This window comes from Myzus persicae, unplaced genomic scaffold, assembly GCF_001856785.1.
Source record: "Myzus persicae strain clone G006 unplaced genomic scaffold, MPER_G0061.0, whole genome shotgun sequence".
Taxonomy (NCBI): Eukaryota; Metazoa; Arthropoda; class Insecta; order Hemiptera; family Aphididae; genus Myzus; species Myzus persicae.
In genome coordinates, this window is record NW_019100468.1 from 630440 (window position 1) to 649541 (window position 19102).

At 29.8% G+C, this 19102-nt stretch overlaps 1 protein-coding gene across 1 annotated transcript in view; it reads left to right on the forward strand.

Moving 5' to 3' along the window:
- LOC111043062 (hemicentin-1-like) overlaps positions 1-19102 on the forward strand; it is a 327805-nt gene that overhangs the window by 199853 nt on the left and 108850 nt on the right. Inside the window, exon 4 of the mRNA XM_022327891.1 lies at positions 6879-6989. Within this exon, the coding sequence (XP_022183583.1) occupies positions 6879-6989 (111 nt within the window). The remainder of the gene's footprint in view (positions 1-6878; positions 6990-19102) is intronic.

The following is a 19102-nucleotide window of genomic DNA, read 5'->3' on the forward strand; positions in this document are numbered from 1 at the left end:
TCTTATATGTTTGATACAGAAATATGCTGCCACCCGATGGGATGTAACCTCCTCATCTCCTGATTGCAAAGGCTTATAGGACGTTATTACGACAAACACGGTCGATAAAAGTTATTAATTGGATACTTGGATATAGATTCGTCGCTAGTCTTACCTAACTAATAGCGCTGTACTGGAATGACTTTAAAATATATAGATAGTTACGTACAATATATTGTATATACTACCTTGGCGTTATCTCATTATGACGTCAATAAAATATATAATAATAATGTAACCGTGGCACATTCCCTATTTCCTACACTATACGGTGCCAGTTGTCGGGATTTCGTTTCTATTATTTTTGTTTTTGGTGGATTTCTCTATGGCAACCGGCCCACGGCCGAGGCGGTCATGCGAATTGTATAAGTCGACATCATAATATCGTATTATTTTCACATTTATATGGTTATATAGTATTGTAGTTGTACTCGGACACTGCGCTGCAGCGTTGGAAGTCATGTTGACGTCATTGAAATGTGTCTCTGGCATGTAGTCCGTTCGATTTGATTCGTACGGTGTATAAATTGGGTATATTATAAATACAGGTCGTTTAATCTATAAAATATATAGGTAATAATATATTAGATTAACCTGCCAGAAATCGATGCAATGTTGTAAGTCAAATCGTCGTACGCTGACTGGTATGACGACGATACGACATAACTGATAGAGTTTTGTATAAATCAAGATACGGATAAGTTGCCGTATCATTATCGTGACTAAAACGCTTATGAATCCAGAAACTCTTCTTAAAAGAACTAGTCGAGAAATGTGTTATTATCATTAGTAAAAAAACTTTAAAAATAATGGTCAATCATAATAATATAATATGTGTATTTATGAATTATGGTAGGTTTTGCCTTCACCTTTTTTAAAAATATTTTTTGTATTCTAAAAAAATGTTAGTTCATAAATGGGTATTTATGTAATGTAAAAATACACACGTTTTTAGAACTTCAAGAGTTCAAGAGTTCAAGAGAAAAATATGTCACATGAATAATCACATAAATAAAATGGGATATCTAATACATTTTCTATGCTTATTTTGTGAAGAATCGTGATCATTTAAAAAGTAACTACATGTGTGTACTACTTTAGTACTTTATAAGTTACTCCTTATAAAATGCATTAAGTAAAATTGGGTAAATAAATTTTAATGTTACCCATAAATAAAAAGTAATTTTGCAAAAAAAAAATTGAATTTTTAACTTCTGTGAGTGAAAGAGTTAGTTTATAAGTTATGAGCATTACCTCTAAGTATAGTCTTAATACTAGTTTCACAATTTTAAAAAGTTTACAACATAAAAATATACAAATAAAATGTTTGAATAACTAACATTTTGGGATTAGGTAGATACTGTGATTTGTTAAGCATGGCAAGATGTAGGTATTATATTTTGTTTTATTAAAACCAACGTAATCTCTCAGGTGATGGTTTATGTAAAATATATTGGCGAAGTATTTTGTGTTTATAATTTTATGATGTTATCAAGGGTGCACCTTGGTGTTAAGGGGGCGAAGCGACCATTGAATTTTTGAGCTTTATACAAATACAAATCCCCACAAAGACAAGATCTTATATTCGCTACTGAATGTAAATAAAAAAAAAATATATTATAATTTCGATTATAAATAAATAAACAAGAAGGTATTATTGTTTTTGTTCAAAACAAAGTCTTAACATATAATTTAATTTACGGTATTCTTGAAACTCTGTCTTAACTATGGTCAGAATAACCAGAATTACTGAACCACAATATAAATTGGCTATATCACATAAGCAGACCAAACAAAATTCAAAAAATTAATACAAGTCTGTGTGTGTGTGTGTGTGGTGGGGGATGTATCTTTAGAATAAACTAATAATAATTGCAAGCAAATAATAATTATTATTATAATATTAAGCTATTTAGTATACACTTCTCTTACTGATTAATTGAAATGTTATTGCACCAAAACCATCCTATACAATTTATTACAAAATATAATTATTGTATTTACTATGCATTTGCAATACCTACTCATAGTATTATAATAGTTTATAGGTAATTTAGTTAGTTCACACACTCACCGTTGAGTTGTAGAACAATATGATATTATGATAGTTAATATTATAATTGTATTAATGAATTAAATAAAGCTATTATTTTATATTTTTTATATGACGACTATAATAGGTGACGTTGTTTGTTCAGCGTGACTTTTTCACGTGTAATAAATGGCTCACAACTTGTAGCAATTTACATAATATTATTATTATTGGGCAATCGTGAATAATCTAAGTCGGAGATATCCGGGAGCCACATAATATAGCCAAAATTTGTTTTGCTTTTTTGGTACATTTACAATATTACATGAACATTTAAGGTTTTAAGTACCACTTCAAATCGTAGTATTATTACGTCATAATTAACTTTTTCATACAAAAATAATCAAATGTAGATAATATAACAAATTAATTATATCAACGATTTTTTTTAATAATTTCAACTGGCAATACATTTTTTTAAATCATAGGATGATACAAATTCAAAAACACTCACTAGCGTATCCATTGCATTATATTTTATTTAGATACATATTGTATACAGTTAAATCAAATAATTTATTGGTATGAGTACTTAAGTAACAATATTTATTTTGTATTTTTTTTTTTATTTCCATACAACTATAACAGTTATTTTAAAAATGAAATTTATTTTATAAATATGGCAAAACAATTATTTTTCGTGTTCATCGTTGAATTTTAGCACACGTCATTCAAAGAGCTTATTTTCATGTTACTTTATATTTAGCATAAATACGGAAATACATATTTTACTGCCACTCTTTCATCCTAACACTGATAATAGGTACCGTACCCGTGCAAGTAAAAATATTAAATCAAAACCTATGAAATGACTCACTGGGTATTTACGAGGCTTGCTGGCTTATTGGGACGACAAAGTGTGCTGGGTGAAAGGAGCGATTTCTTTCGACGCTCCGGGAAAGTAATTGAATATTCCTTCGTTGTCGGCGGTGGAAAATAACTGAGGAATTTCGTTGTAAAGCTATATACACTTGAATGCTGCTGGTAAAGTCTCCACTCTCCCGAATATCTCATCCACTGACAAAATATTTTTCAATTAGACAAATGAGGAAAACAGTACACCGGTATTCGAACGATCCCTGTACGATTTTTTTTTCTATTGACGGACTCGTTAAATATAATTGTATTGGCATTTTACAGTGAGGCTATATATTATATTCTCGTGAATAAAAAAAAAAAAAATGAAATTCTGAGTAATCCACGTGGCACTTTTTACTTATCAGAACAAGTGTTCGTTGTAAAATTTCTGGTTTTTTTTTTATTATTGTTATTTATGAGCTTTTTCAACAAAATAAAAATCGTGTTACATATTTTGTGCTTTTTATACTTTTTTCAGGGGAGAGTTGTGTGTTAAATATATATTCCGAACCATAATTGACAGTGACGGGATTTTTCACCTTTTTTATTTTTTTTATTTGTATGATGTTATTATAATTATTTATTAATGCATAATCATGTGTTATATGGATAGCCGTGAATTCAGCTGTTATATACCCATTGTTATTGCATATTTACTATTTAGCGTTATAACCTAATAATTATAATACAATATTATGAAAATATGTTAACCATCATCATTATTAAATAGTTTCTAGAATTTGATTACAGCGGTCCAACAGTTCATTATATTTACCACCGATAAAAGTATATTAAGTTGTAAAATTACTTTTGTAAATTACTTCGATATTATATAGTACTGCTACAGGTTGATTTGTTCTAGAAAATCTCCTCATGTTAATAAATAATGCATTACTGAGAGCAAAAATGTTCCGTAAACCTAAACAAACCTTACTTCCAACCATGAAATGTCATCATACTATAATACGTATTAGCATATAATATTTACCGGAGGGGTGGGGTTAAAAATTACGAAGGATAGGCATACTAACACACCAGCTGAAGGACCATCTAGGTCGCTGTATTTATTTCCAAGGATGGTGAAATTATTCGTCTGTTTCAATATTTAGGACCTGACTTAACCATTACATACATAATATACAGTCGTTTGAAATGCGTATCAAGGTACTATAATAATGCGAACCGCACTCGCTTAATACATAATTATAAGGACAACATCACTATGTACACTAATCGTTTGAAATGTATACAGTGTGCACTAATGCATTTGTATAAAATGTACACTAATCTCGGATAATGTTAATAAGCTACTGAATATATTACTATATAGTTTCACGAGTAAACCTTGGTTTCAAGACGAATTCGGTAGATAACATACGCCATTTGTCACAGCAATTGTAGTCATAATAATGGTACCTAAATAGTATACAGTGTTGCGTGTTATAACGTCTCATAAGACCATAGGCAATTACTTAAAACACACTCAACTCTATTGTAATAAGTCGGCACCTAATTACGTTCGTTAAAATATTGTGTTCCTGTACAATGATCTAATATCTTCTCGATTGATACTAGTGCGCACAAGAGTTGTCCACCGATTATCCAAAAAGCCGTCCACTACGCGTGTAGTCTTAGGTTTATTCGAGTTTACAGTTCTGATGACTTTATACAACTTCATATGCGAACCACCTACTTGGAATACGACGTAAGTCCATAGCCGTATAAAAAAAACTAGATAGCCGACAACGATATAACATTGAAGTCGGCAGCCGTATGCCAGCAGGGCGAAATCGCATGATTGATAATATACGTATATTCGTAATATATACGTACCATGTATAGGTATATTTTCTATTGAGTTATCTTGTAAACATTGCCCTGTTGACATAATATGGCAGCACGACTTCAACGTTCCTGTGGGAATGTAATGTGCTATCTAGTTGTTTTATATGTCTTAAGTGTCTATGCGTAAGTCACAAAATATTACAAATCGAGATATTCTGTGGAATATGCTATCAAATGATAGACGGATCGTGTGTGAATATTTTTCGAAAAAAAAAAATTTAATTTTAAGACTGCGTACCACTGTAAATAATCAGTACGAAAGAGAAATAATAGTGTGTCACAGGTACCTACCGTAAAAACAGTTTTTTCTTGTTTTATCCGAATTACATCTTATTGACTTACGTCGTATCTCAAATATTATGAGGTTCATAATATAATGTGATAATCGCGTGTTAAATTGTATCCGTTCAATAAACATGTTTTTCGAACAATTTATGCTCAGAATCTGTATGATTGAAAATATGACGATCAATATATTGTCAATACTGAACTTTTGTCTGAACGGAATCAATTTTTGTGACTCATTAGGTTTAATTTTTAAACTCTGTAGCAGAACATTAATGGGCGTATACTTACTATTGAAATATATTATACGTGTGTACTGCGAGTGTCGTATAGTGTAACGGTCGGACGCAGACGAGAGGATTGGACCTTAAACGGTTTCTGTGTTCTAATTACAATAGGTCCAAAACACTGGACCGTGTATGCACGCCGCGAGGGTGGCGTAAGTATGTACATTCGGACAGCTGCGGGTACTACAAAAGTCGGCGTTGACGATCGGACAAGCTTCCTGGCGGCCGGTGAGAGCGGTGGTGCGGGGGGGGGGCATCGACAAATTGCGCGTCGCGGGGCACGCGTTATTGTTAACCAACTACTCTATGGGGGCGGCCGAGTCCATTTGTAATTTTTTCCGCCGGAAGAGCTTCAGCCGCGCACTACAAATGACCGGTGCAAATTGTTCCGCTGAAAGGAATATATGTATATACATAATACATATATATATATAAATCGTCTACACGCCGTTTTCCCGGGCCGTCCGCTGCAGCAGGGTCGGCACTTTACCAACGCTGCCAGTTGATTAGGTTCATTGGTCCACGATCGCGCAACAATGATTTTCCATCCGAACGGTATATACGAACGTTGTCGAGTATATATATATACGGAGAGAGAGAGAGAGAGAGAGAGAGAGAGAGAGAGAGAGAGAGAGAGAATTTGTATAAAATGTACACTAATCTCGGATAATGTTAATAAGCTACTGAATATATTACTATATAGTTTCACGAGTAAACCTTGGTTTCAAGACGAANAGAGAGAGAGAGAGAGAGAGAGAGAGAGATAGAGGGAGATGGAGAGAAAGAACGGCGGCTGCAGAACATTGTTCGAAACATGGTAAATACCATGGGTACGGTGGTTGGTGATATAATAGGTATATATGGTTATAAAAGGTATAGTGGCATTCATCGTCATCGCCGTAGTCTCGTCGTCGTCGTAGTCGTTGTCGTCATCGTCGCTGTGGTTACGGTGGGAAAGTGCAGCGATGAGGTTGATAGCGTGGTGGTATATAGTGTCGGTGGCGACGGTAGCGGAGGAGGAGTTGGCTTTGTGGAAATAATATATATATAATAGCTCCGGTCCAAGATATGGCCGGAAAGGGAAGCCGTGCGGACACACAATAGTCGAACAATTGTCGTGTCTACGGCGGTCTCCCCAATCCCCCCCCCCGGCCCCCACATAATCCTCATCCCCTAGCTTCACTGGTTGTGCACCACCGCTCTGCCGGCCGCCAACACTTGGGTCCACCGCATCGATTTCCGTCGGTTTTTGGCGTTGTCGGATGATGATAATAGAGGAGAGACGCGTGCGATTTAATATTTACGACTGACCGCGTCATCGTTCGCCGTTTACTCGTGTCGCCGTAATATTATATCCCAAAATGATAATTACACTATATTATAATAGGTGTACGCACAATAATAATATTAAATTTAATAATGACTTCGCGATCTAATCATTGATTAATGGTTTTTATGTTGTTTTGTTTCAGTGCCACCAGAACATCCGGTCGTGTTCGACAGGTTGGGAAGGCAGTTGAATATGACGGTGGGTCCACTCGACGAGGGCGACGGAATTGCGCTCATTTGTCGCGTCATTGGCGGTAAGTGATTTTTTTCCCCACCCGTTTACCCCAGAACAGTAAAATGTCGTGCACGACGGTTATAATAATATCACAATATTATTATCATGCTGGTTGAATATAATCATAATAATAATATATTTCATGCGTGTCAACAGTTGTAGTCAGTCGCATTTTCGTCGCCTAAAAACGATAGCGTGATAACATAAACACAATATAATCACTGTTTGGTAAAAATCAACGTGTACGTCATGTGACAGTTCAGAATTTCAGATATATCATATATGATTAGCTGTGTTGTTTGCCTAATTTTTTTATTTGCTACAATACGTATTCCGAGAGATGAACGATAATAATAATTGGAAAGAATTCCCCCTATTGTATACGAGAAAAAGTTAAAAATACTTGATTGCCAATGACGCAACCGTTATATTGTTTCGTTTACGTTTTTATTGAATTCTACCTTTATAAACCCATGGCATATAGAATACACAACTTTCAAGTGTACTTGAAAATTAATTTGAACTCTGCTTCCGTGAATGAGGTACAGATTCACTAAAATATTGGTCTGTTTACACATAGAGATTAATTAAATTAAATACGTATAAAACTATCACAATATGAAGGATACGAAAAACAATTTTTTTTGAGAAAAGTGTGAATGAATAATTATTATGATAAATTTAGCTGATATTCTTCAAATTCTGTCATTTTATAGTTAAGTTATTAATACTTTATGATACACCTGGGCTGTTCCTATCAGCAGCTTATGTATTTAAATTCGGTGTTTACAGTAAGTACTTATTAATTGGCAAGACTTGTCAAAATTCCCAACGAGTAAATGTTTTTGCGATGACTTGAGAAGTACATTGAAATGTCTGTTAAAACAGTTATAGAATTAACATATATGCACTTATATTTAAAAAATACTATCTGAAAATATACGCGTTTTTAAAGTATATTCCAGTAACTGATAAAAATATAATATTGGACTTATTTATTAGTTGATAATTAAATAATCAGTTATACTCGAAAACGTCAAATTCATAGTTTAAAATATTGAGCACATAATTATCATCAATGTATGGCTTAAAATCAAAAATATCAAACATCAAAAATTGTTTTTATCCAATACCTTAGCTAACCTTCATTGCGACTTTGGCCAAACGATATTTTCACCCTCTGTATAACCACTAAGTTTCACATGTCCACAACAGTTTTTTTCCTGAATCGTTTATGAATATTATATTATAAATCGTATTTATGTACAAGATTCAAATACATATTAAAAGTTTTACAATTCGTCTACAAGAAAATATTATAATAGTACCTAGGCATTGTGGGTCGGTTTTGTGCCCTAAACATATCTACGGCCTTGGCGATCGAACATGTCTGATGTCACCAGCATAACATAATATAGCTACTGCATGGTTTCTATCCTATATAACATCATTGAATTTTATCTGTAATTTTGTACATGCCTACGGACATGGTCTTGTGAATTACACGACTCTTAATACAGCCATCTATATATTTACATTTAAACTTGAAGCTGTTAAACAATTAGGAACTTACTGAAGTTATTAATCTAATAACTATAATATCTGTAGTTGATATCTATTTATATAGGTATATACTCAATTACTATATACATTCACTGAATATTAAGCACTATGAATACACACACTGCACTAATAAATTAGTGAAACCATTCATAGCTTCACTCGTTTGTGGTATTATAGATTCTGATCAATGAAAATATTGACGTTGAATGCTAGGCGTCATAATTAATAAATATTATGTTTTATTGATTTAGCATTGGGTTTTTAAGAATTCAAAATGCAATTTTTCGGACGATAAATAGATTTAGTTATTATGTCTGTACATTATGTTTAATAGTTATTGAATAATCAATATAGTACCTATATATTTATAAATCAACTACTATTGTTAAATTATTACTGGATAATTACTTGAAATAATTGACACATTAATAATTAAGTAGGTACATCAGGAAAAATTTGATTTGAAATTATAAACATAGTTATTTACGGCATACTAATTATCAATATTAAAGTTATGGTTTATGATTATGAATGAGTATTTAGTCGTATTTGAAGAATGACACACATACAAGTAGGTACATAATATAAAGTCTGACTTAGATTTTAGAAAAATGGCGAGTCTTGATTGTTTGTTAATCAAAAATGAGATGGGGGAAAAAAAATATTTTTCATGACCTATGATTAAGAAAATGATCATCGGTATTCGTTAGTTAACTTTTGAATAGTTAATATAATTTCAATTAAATAATACAATTATGATTAAATTTTGCTAGACTACCAAAACCTTTTTTAAGAGATAAACCAATTTCAAATTATCTTAATCTAAATAAAAAAACATAGTAGGCCTATTAAATAATACGATGATATTATATTTTACATATACCGTTAAATACCAGCCATTTATGGATTTTTTTCTCACAAATATTAAAATTATATTATTATTATTCTGGCAATACAAATTACATAAATCACATAAATCACATAAATCATATTATTCTTAAACTGTAAATAACTGTGATCACATAAAGTAAATTTGATTTAATCATTTAAAAGTAATAAATGGTTAATAATTAATTGCAAAAATAAATTATACAATACCTACAATAATATAAACTGTAAAAACTAAAAAATTTTCATTATGTTATATGTTTGAAACCTAATAAAGTAATAAATATTATGATTATAGCTATGGGTATTGTATAATATAATTTTCACATTATTCAGAGAAGCACATACATATTACACATATAGATTTCAGGTGCATAATATGTATAAATATATCATAGTGAAAATAATATAAATTAAACACCGTTACGATATCCACGTATACACATTATATTATGTATATTTACACACATGTATGGTATTATTGTTTCAGAGCAATTAACTAATTTTAATTGTATTGAGGTTATTATTGATTCATAAACATATGTATTATATATTAATATGTTGGTTGGGATTTTCCATTTGGAATACAACGGTGCAGGTTAAGTAGGGGTGGTTGAATTGTATAGGTTAGCATTACTATATGTTTTCTTCCTTCTTATATTATTTCCTATTAGGTTTTGTTATACGAAAAGTTTGGGACCTCTACCCGTCTAAGTGATCGATTAGACGTAGACTGTACACGTAGGTTTATTTTTAGACTTTTTTTTTATTCCTGGTCCACAGACGTTTACCGAGAGATTAATGTAATGTGAAAACCCGGCGTAAAGTTTGCTGTTTTCTGTTGTAATGAAAAATCAAGAGCTCGTGTGTGCTCTTCCAAAATACGTTGCCGCTTCGTGGAAATAAAAAGTAAATCCAATTAGAATAAACCGATAGGTATTCGGCTCTTTGTTTTTTTCCTTTTTTTTTCTATGATAGTTTAAGTACTTTACATTGTATAGACAATGTCTTTGGTCCCTATATAAATTTGAAATATTTGAAATTGTTTTGAAATCGATATGCCGCAGTATTATCAGAAATGCTCCGTGGCTTGTTTTAAATATTCTTAAGAATTATGTATACGAATAATAGACGAAACAGTCACAATTTATCACATTAAGTTGCATTAAAACCTCTTCAATACTGTGTCGTCCAATACACCCCTGGACAAACTGGAAAGATGCCTAAACCGGAATTGGCCCAGAGACCCACTCATGTAAATTAAGTTGATTCAATTAGAGTGTCTCAACTGTGAAATTTTATACTCAATTATATTAATTTTGTTACCGTCAATTCCATTGTTTCTTTTAATATATTTACTTGTTGGACTTATACAATTATGCTGATAATCATAAAGAAAGCTTTGTTTAAACTGTTTTATAAACAAAAACAATACAATCTTAGCAATATTATTTATTTAACATAATACAAGAACATTCTTTTAAATAACACAGTGATTTAATTTAAATGTAGATGTGCCTTACATAGTTACATATTCAGCTAAATTATGCAGTAGTAATCATTGATTTAGATTGATTACTGTGAAATACCTCAATAGGTAGAAGTAAATAATCTTACCAATTATGTATAAGAAGTTTTCATGATTATAGATGCATTTTAATCAAAAACGTTGTTTACTCTATTTCCTGGAGTATAATTAAGTCAGTCTTCCATGTCGCTTTAAAAATAAAAACGATTTTTTTAATCTGTGAGTAGATCGACGATTTTTTTTTATTTGGACACATTTTTTTCTTTAGGCATACCTACGTATATCATAATATTATGTTTATTTATAATTTTAATAGGTGTAGATAAATATGTATGACAAAATAATTAAAATAGATGCCATGGCTCCACAATATTTTTTTTATTATTATTTAGTAGTTTATTGTCTTGAATAATCACTAAAATAATAAATGACTAAGATATAATAATAGGTACCTATATCATAAATTCAGTATTTGATAACGCGTATACCTAAGGCTATAGCTATTTATATTCTTTAGAATTGTTAATGCCATTATTTTTTTCCGATTAAACAAATTGTGTTGGTAAATTATTAACATCATGATAATTACAAATAACTGTAAATTATTTAATTACTTTAATTGTGCAAGACTTAAGAGACTCCCACCGGTCTTAAATGGTAATTCCCTTCAAGAGGATATTAAACGTTCCTAAGATTGTCTCGAGGAATCGTGTACTATAATAAAGGAATAAGATAACAATATCGTGTCAGATAAGTGTATCGCTTACATCAACATAATATACTGCAATAAATCTTTTTTAATTCCGACAATTATATTCTGGCGCTACTCAAGGATAATAATTTTAATTTGTACATAATCTTAAAGAGCGTTTCTTGGAGAATTCAATTGAAAAACAATTTGAGAACCTATGGATTTTAATCAAATCATCATAAATTAATTTCACCAACAAGTATGCATTTTATAAATTATTATCCAATGCTTTGTTTATACTATAATATGTTAAGACTATTTTGCTATGTTATTTTATAAAACATTCTAAATCCTTCTAAAATGATCTAAGACAAATTTAATAGCATCCAAACCAGTAAAAATTATTAAAATTACAATTGCGCTTATAGGGTGTGATACTGACCAAAACAAGGCTCAAGAAAATTTCAACTTACACCTTGTTGCCTGAAGCTATTTATTTTCTTAACGATTTGAGTTTGAACCATTTCAAAAATATATATTGTTATTTAATTCTTATTTTTTAACAGTTATCTATAAATATAAATTTAATATGAAACAATATCAGAATTAACATTTTTCAATAATTATTTTTTAAAAGGCTGCAGGTTTCCACGATATCCTTGGAATTATGTTTTGATGAAACTCGAACATTTTTCCTTTGTTGTTTGAAGTAATGATCAGTGATGGCCGATGGGTAAATGTAATCGTATCAAAAATATGACAAGAATAAAGAAACAGTACTTTAATATGCACATACTTACTGTACTTCCTACTATAGACACAAAAATGATGTGTTGAGTTCATTTTATTCTACTGAAATACGCAGTGTCTCTCAACTTTTGTTTTAATAAAAACAATAGTTTATTTAAAAGTTTAAGTTTGTAATTCCTATTATTATTAAATATTTACAAATTAAAACAGTACTGTTAAACTGTTTAACTGTAGTATGAATGTAGTACTTAGCTTTTTGGAGCAATTAAGTACTTATGATATTTGACGAGTATGTGAATTTATATTAATATTATACCCCAGAGTAGGATGTCTGAGATTATATTTTATTCTAAGAAAACAAATTGCTCACTTAATGAAGGGACGTAGTTTTTTTCCTTGAGCTTCCTTACTAGCGTCTTCTGTATGATAGAAATGAATATTATCATAATATAAAATAACGTCTGTTTCGTGGTCATGATAAGTATTACGGTTTTATGAAACTATTAATTTTCCGATTCAGTACCTGTACATAAATAAGTTGTTATTCAAATTATTTGAAAAGCAAATATTGGTCATCGGTGGTAATCTGCACATTATAGTTGTATTATTATATGATGTCAAACATCTGTTACGTATTTTAAACTGCCGTCGCTGTCCCTAGTCTTTATGCTTACTTAAATTGATACAACATGAAACTTATCGGTTTTCATAATATTTTAAACTTATTACTAAGGAAAATATTTTAGCTGGAAAAGGATATAATAAGGACCGTATTGTTATGACGTATGTAGCGGGCCAGAAACTCACTTATGACAACGTGGAAGGTGATGTTGCCGTAGGTGTCGACATAATATCAAAAAGTACTCTCACATCTGCAAACGGCAGACACCACCACACAACCACTAACCCTCAAGCTGTATACATAAAATGCTATACGTATACCGTATAGGATATGATTAAATACACACACACACACACACACACACACACACACACATACATAAGTGGTGGCGATAATGCACGTGAATCATCACACAGTTTTCGTTTGTACCGAACCCTTTTATAACAGCTTTGGTTTTGTAAAGACGAGATTGATTATTGTTTATTAACTTTTGTTTAAGTTCAGTTTACAAAATGTACAAAATGTTAACAGACTCATGCACACGTCATATCATGTAGGTATTAGTTGGTAGTTACATAATATTATAATGTAATTTGTTATAGCCTGTAGCAAGTATAAGGCACATATAGCCGCAATAACAAGCGTGTAGAGGTTTTTCGAATTTCTGATGCAAACGATTATTTTCGTTGAATCTTCTTACCTTTCTATCCCATTAGTTTGCAGTGTTTGCATATTCGTTCTCGTGTAGGTAGGTAAAACGTCCCGAGGTGCTCACATATATAATATATATATTATTACAATAAATAAACATACAAGTATACAAGCTGTCTCTCCATTTTTCTGCGTTATCCACTTCCTTACTTTTACTGACAAACACCCTTTGGTTTTTTGTTGGTAATCGTTTGTAACCTCTGTGTGAAATAAACGTACGTCGTGTAAGCTAAATACTCACCCACTGTGTCCAACCTAACTATTAGGTACCGTTAAATTGTTTGGGGTAGAGGAACGAGTACTCTACAGTTTCTGCAGATTGATTTTCGGAATCTATATGGTTAATTCGAACTTTTGTCATCAGAAATTATTCAGGAAATTAAGTACATAACTTAATGAACTTTCAAAAGTTTAATTATTGTTATTTTACGAAAATATTAAAACGTTGTAAGATTTTTGTTATTAACTGCTAATCATGAAATCTTTAGGAGTAGTTCAGCATCATATTCTATAGTCTATAGGTCCTTAATACAAAATAACAACGAGTTTTTATAAGTCATATTGATTAATTTTTTTTTTTAAATAATAGAATAATAAAATAATATTATATAATCATCTGTTAACAGTACTGTATATATATAGTAAAAATTAAAATATTTTAATTACTATGTTTCTTTGCTCTAAAAGGTGATAATAAAAAGTGATATAATATAAATAAGTCATGTTTATTTTTAAAATGAAAAATTGTTGAGTGATTTTTTGTTTAGTGGAAATTAGTATTTAATTGAAAAATAATTTCTAATTTAATGTCAAAGCCACCATATTCTATCAAAAGTTTAATTCTGATTAAAACATTTTCATAATTTAAACAGAAAATTAATCATTTAGATTAAAAATCCCATTAAACTTTTTTCAATTAAAATAACTTTTTTCAAACGTTCTGCTTTTATTTATAATTTTTAATAATATATCTAATGCCCATGGTTTACACTTTATTTTAGATTCTGACTAAAGTAAGGGATTTATTTGTTTTACAATGCCATGTTTTTTTTGTGTAAGTCATTATACTTTTGAGCAATGAATATGCTTCAAACTTCAACATTGGGGGTGTTTCTAGCAGCAGTTTTCATCAAGTTGATATTTTCACGTTAATTATCAGATATTTTTTTAATATTTGGAAAATATGGGAATATTTATCCAACACTTGTTTTTTAATAACTCTAATCAGTTTTTGTATAAGTAATTTTAAATTAAAAAGAAATACTAAGTATAAATTATTTAAATATTCATCAAATATTTATATTTTCATTTTATAGACATAATCGAATAAACAAAGTATGTTTTTAGTTGTTTAGCTATCTATGGATAAAATAAAAAGAAACAATACTACATGTAATCTAGTTTTATATTTATTGTGAACATAAGAATATTATTAACTTGCGATGATTATAATTTATTGTACTTTAAATGTAAAATAAATATAATGTCTAGATCATGATGATAATTAAAGTACTGAAAAATCCGGAGATGAATCAATATTTGGGTTTTATAAAAAACCTAAATGTTTTTTTTTAAATATTATATTGGAACAACTTAGGATTACATTGTCATTAAAAGGGTCGTACTAATTTAATTTTATACTTACGATTTACAGAGGTCAATTAAAATGTACAATGAAGGAGATTATTCTTTTTCAACTTAAAATTATCACTGACAATCGTATAGTAACGCGATTAGAAATAAACCGACCCCCCACCCGAACCATCGTGCAATTATTATTTTAAATTTTATATACTTTTTTTGTTCTAGATTTTTTATTCTATACTTGTTAAATTCAATTAAAAAGTTAAACACTGGTGAATGTAGTGGTTAAAAAAATGTCCGGTGCTTAAATGGAAAAGGAAAAAAAAAATCGCATCTAAATTTAATTTAAAAACGGATGAACTATTATAATAGTCGATTCCCACATGGATTCAACAAAGTACATTGTACCTAAATAATATTTTGTTTTGTTTTATACGCGAGCATGCACATAAAGTCACAAAATGTTTACTGACGTTTATTTAAAAAAAAAATATATATAGACTTTATTTTCAAGGGCACTACGGTAAGATTATGTACGTCCTGTCTACGGATGTTATCTTTATAATAGGACCCAAAACACAGATTCTAGTGCAATCAAATGGAAATTACATATACGGTTTATAACATTTATGGGTAAAAAACAACAACAAAATCAACCAACTACCTAATTAGTCGTTATCCAATATAACAGGCGAATAGGGGATTACTATGGTGTAATATTTAATTTCCTATTGAGCTCTGTGCGTATAATTATATTATTTATATTTTAATACTATCAAACGACGTAATAGGTATGCAATATGATAATATGAAAAAACTTTAAATAGATATTTCACACAGTGAAAACGACATACGTATATTTTGAAAATATTACATTAAACAATTGGGTGGTGTGATTTTCCACACATTCGATATACGTGTGAACGTAGGTTTGGGTGTGGCAATAAATTTGACAATTTTTAACAGTGGTAATTGTCACCTTTTGTTGGTTTATACTACTTTGATCTTATCGTGTGTTAAATATATGTGATGGAAAAAATATCACTACTGCTTTCATTTATGTATCAACGAGGAAGAAGAGTAGTGAAGATTTTGTTTGCTTGATATTGGTAACACTTCTCACCATGTGACCTATTATTTCTATTACTGATGCGATAACAGCCTCTATAGTGGACTGATGGAAGTTTCTGATAACAACTCTCAGAGCTTATCAGATTGCAGTTGACAGGTTTGTACCTAAGGTGCTTCGATTTATCTTAGATACTGGATAATATTTCTATAGTTGTCAGGGTTGTCTATTTGTACTTTGAGACTAGTAGAAAGTGCAAGAGAAACTATTTGGGCCCACGATATCCTCAATCTTGTCCAGTATGAACATGTAAAAGGACGCCTTTAATCAATATGGGTAAAATATTTTTTGGTGCTTTATTGCTGGTACTTTATTGTCCCTGATTTTGAGTTTCTGGTGAATTGCTGAAAATATTTTCTTCTGTGGTAGGAGCATCGAAGCGGTTGTGAGTGATCAGAAGTTTTGAGTTTTTTTTTATCTATGCTTGCGAGATGTGATGATTATGAAGAAGAAAACGAAGATAAGTTACGTTTAATTTTAATAATAAGATTACTATTTTTATGTCGTTTCTTTGTAGCAATGACTTTATAAATTACGGTTATAATTAAGAAAACGGATAAAGTCGGAATATAGTGCAGATTTATATTAACACACGCAACCGTACCTGTGGTCTGTTATACGTTTATAAATATACAACTATTATATGTGATTTGATGCGTTTTATGACAATTAAAAAGAAAAATAGTTATATTAGTCAATTTTATAGAGTATTTACTATTTTCCTTAAGATTGGTCAGGTTGAGTTTTGGTAGTGAGAACTAGGTAACTTCTAGATTGATAAACATTGCAGAATTGTTCAGTTTGGAATAGAGATACGATATGACATAAACTGGAAATAGCGTGAAAACACTTGCTTGTTATATCAGACGGTCTGTTAGGAATCAATTAATTTTTTGTTTTTATATTAAAAAACAAACCAATCGATACTAATGGATGCAATATATATGCGTTTAGAACATAATATAATGTCATTTAAGATACTTATTAATTATGTAAAAAAAAAAAGAAATACTATAGTGGACTATTTATACACTTATATTTTACATAATATAATATATTTAAAACGTATTAGTCCATAAAAAATATTATCTTTATCTCTTGGGAATAAACTCGTAGAAAGAAATCACAGCTCTTTAAATGTTTTATTTAATTGTATACGCCAGGCGGTCGTTAATTAATGTCAGTGTCTCTTTATAGATTTACTGTGAAATATTCGTTTGAATACAATGAAACATTTAGTTCATTATAATGTATCTACTTTTTTTTTTAAATAAAGCTTTTATTTTTAATTGTATTCCCTGTTATCGTTATTTTATTCCCAATTCCATCTTATACCAAACTTTAACAGTCGATATTTCCAAATAGGTAAATAGTTTTCTCTTTGTGACGATTTCAGGAAAATTACATTTTATTATTTGTTTGTTTACTACCTATGTAATGATAAGTTTTTTTATTGTAAATATGTATATGAATTCTGGAAGTTGAAAAGTACCTTCTAAAATTAATAATCACATTTTAGTAGTGATGCAAGTAGGAAATTTCTTTCCCGAGAGAAATTTCCAAGAAAAAAATGTTATTATTTCTTTTAATTTACATTGATTTTGTTGTGATAAAATAGCAGTGCTTCGAATTGTATGCTACTGCTCAGGTATAATGTATTATCATTACCGCTGTACTCATTAATCATATTAAAAAAAAAATATTTAAATTAATTAAATTAATTAAATTAACAAAATGTGTACAATATATTCGTATTTTTATGAAATATACTTCAAAATTCAATGATACCTAAACTTCAAACTTCAAACTTTTACATGCATTAAGTAAAAAAAATAAGCTCCATTAAAAATACAATTTTTTTATTTTTTAAATTACAGAAATGTTTTCTTAATAATTGTTTGAATATTAAGTTTCTGAAATTTTAAAACACTGCATTTAAGATTCAGTCTATATTATTATATTATTGCGTTATTAAATACCTTCTTCGAATAATTACTATAAAAATGTAAGATAATTATATATTTTTATATGACTGACTCTGTTATTGAGTGAGTATATAATTGTTTACGTAAAATCGAAAAAAATACAGAAATAAATGTAATTGCATGAATTTCATTATATTAAAGAATTTCTCACCGTTTGAAGGGGTGATATAAAATAATATATCAATAATAAAATATTGAATACAACAAATGCCAAGTTTAATGAAAAATGAATTTAAAATTATAATTAAAACTAATTGCTGAGATAGACGGTAAGAACCCTTATTGGTATATGATAATATGATTTGACGTTATGTGAATAAAGTACCAGTTAAAAAAATAGGTTTCGTTTACTTGTTTTGAATGTTTACTAAAAATCAGTTTATCCAAAATTGTTACAGTATTATAATAAACTCAATAATATTGGAAAAGACTTTCGACAGTTAATACATCGCACACCTTAAAAAAAGTCTACGCAGCTTAAAATACATAGTTTGAGAAAAATATATTTCAAATATATATTATATTGTTCGGGTCGATGATATCAAGAAAGAGTTTTTTACTAGGTGACGCATTTGAAATCAAAAACTCATTTACTTATCATAATGCTTCAAAACATATTATTTGAAAATATTATACGATACTTTATAAACCCCAAAATATAATTTTTATCTTGTGGAATTT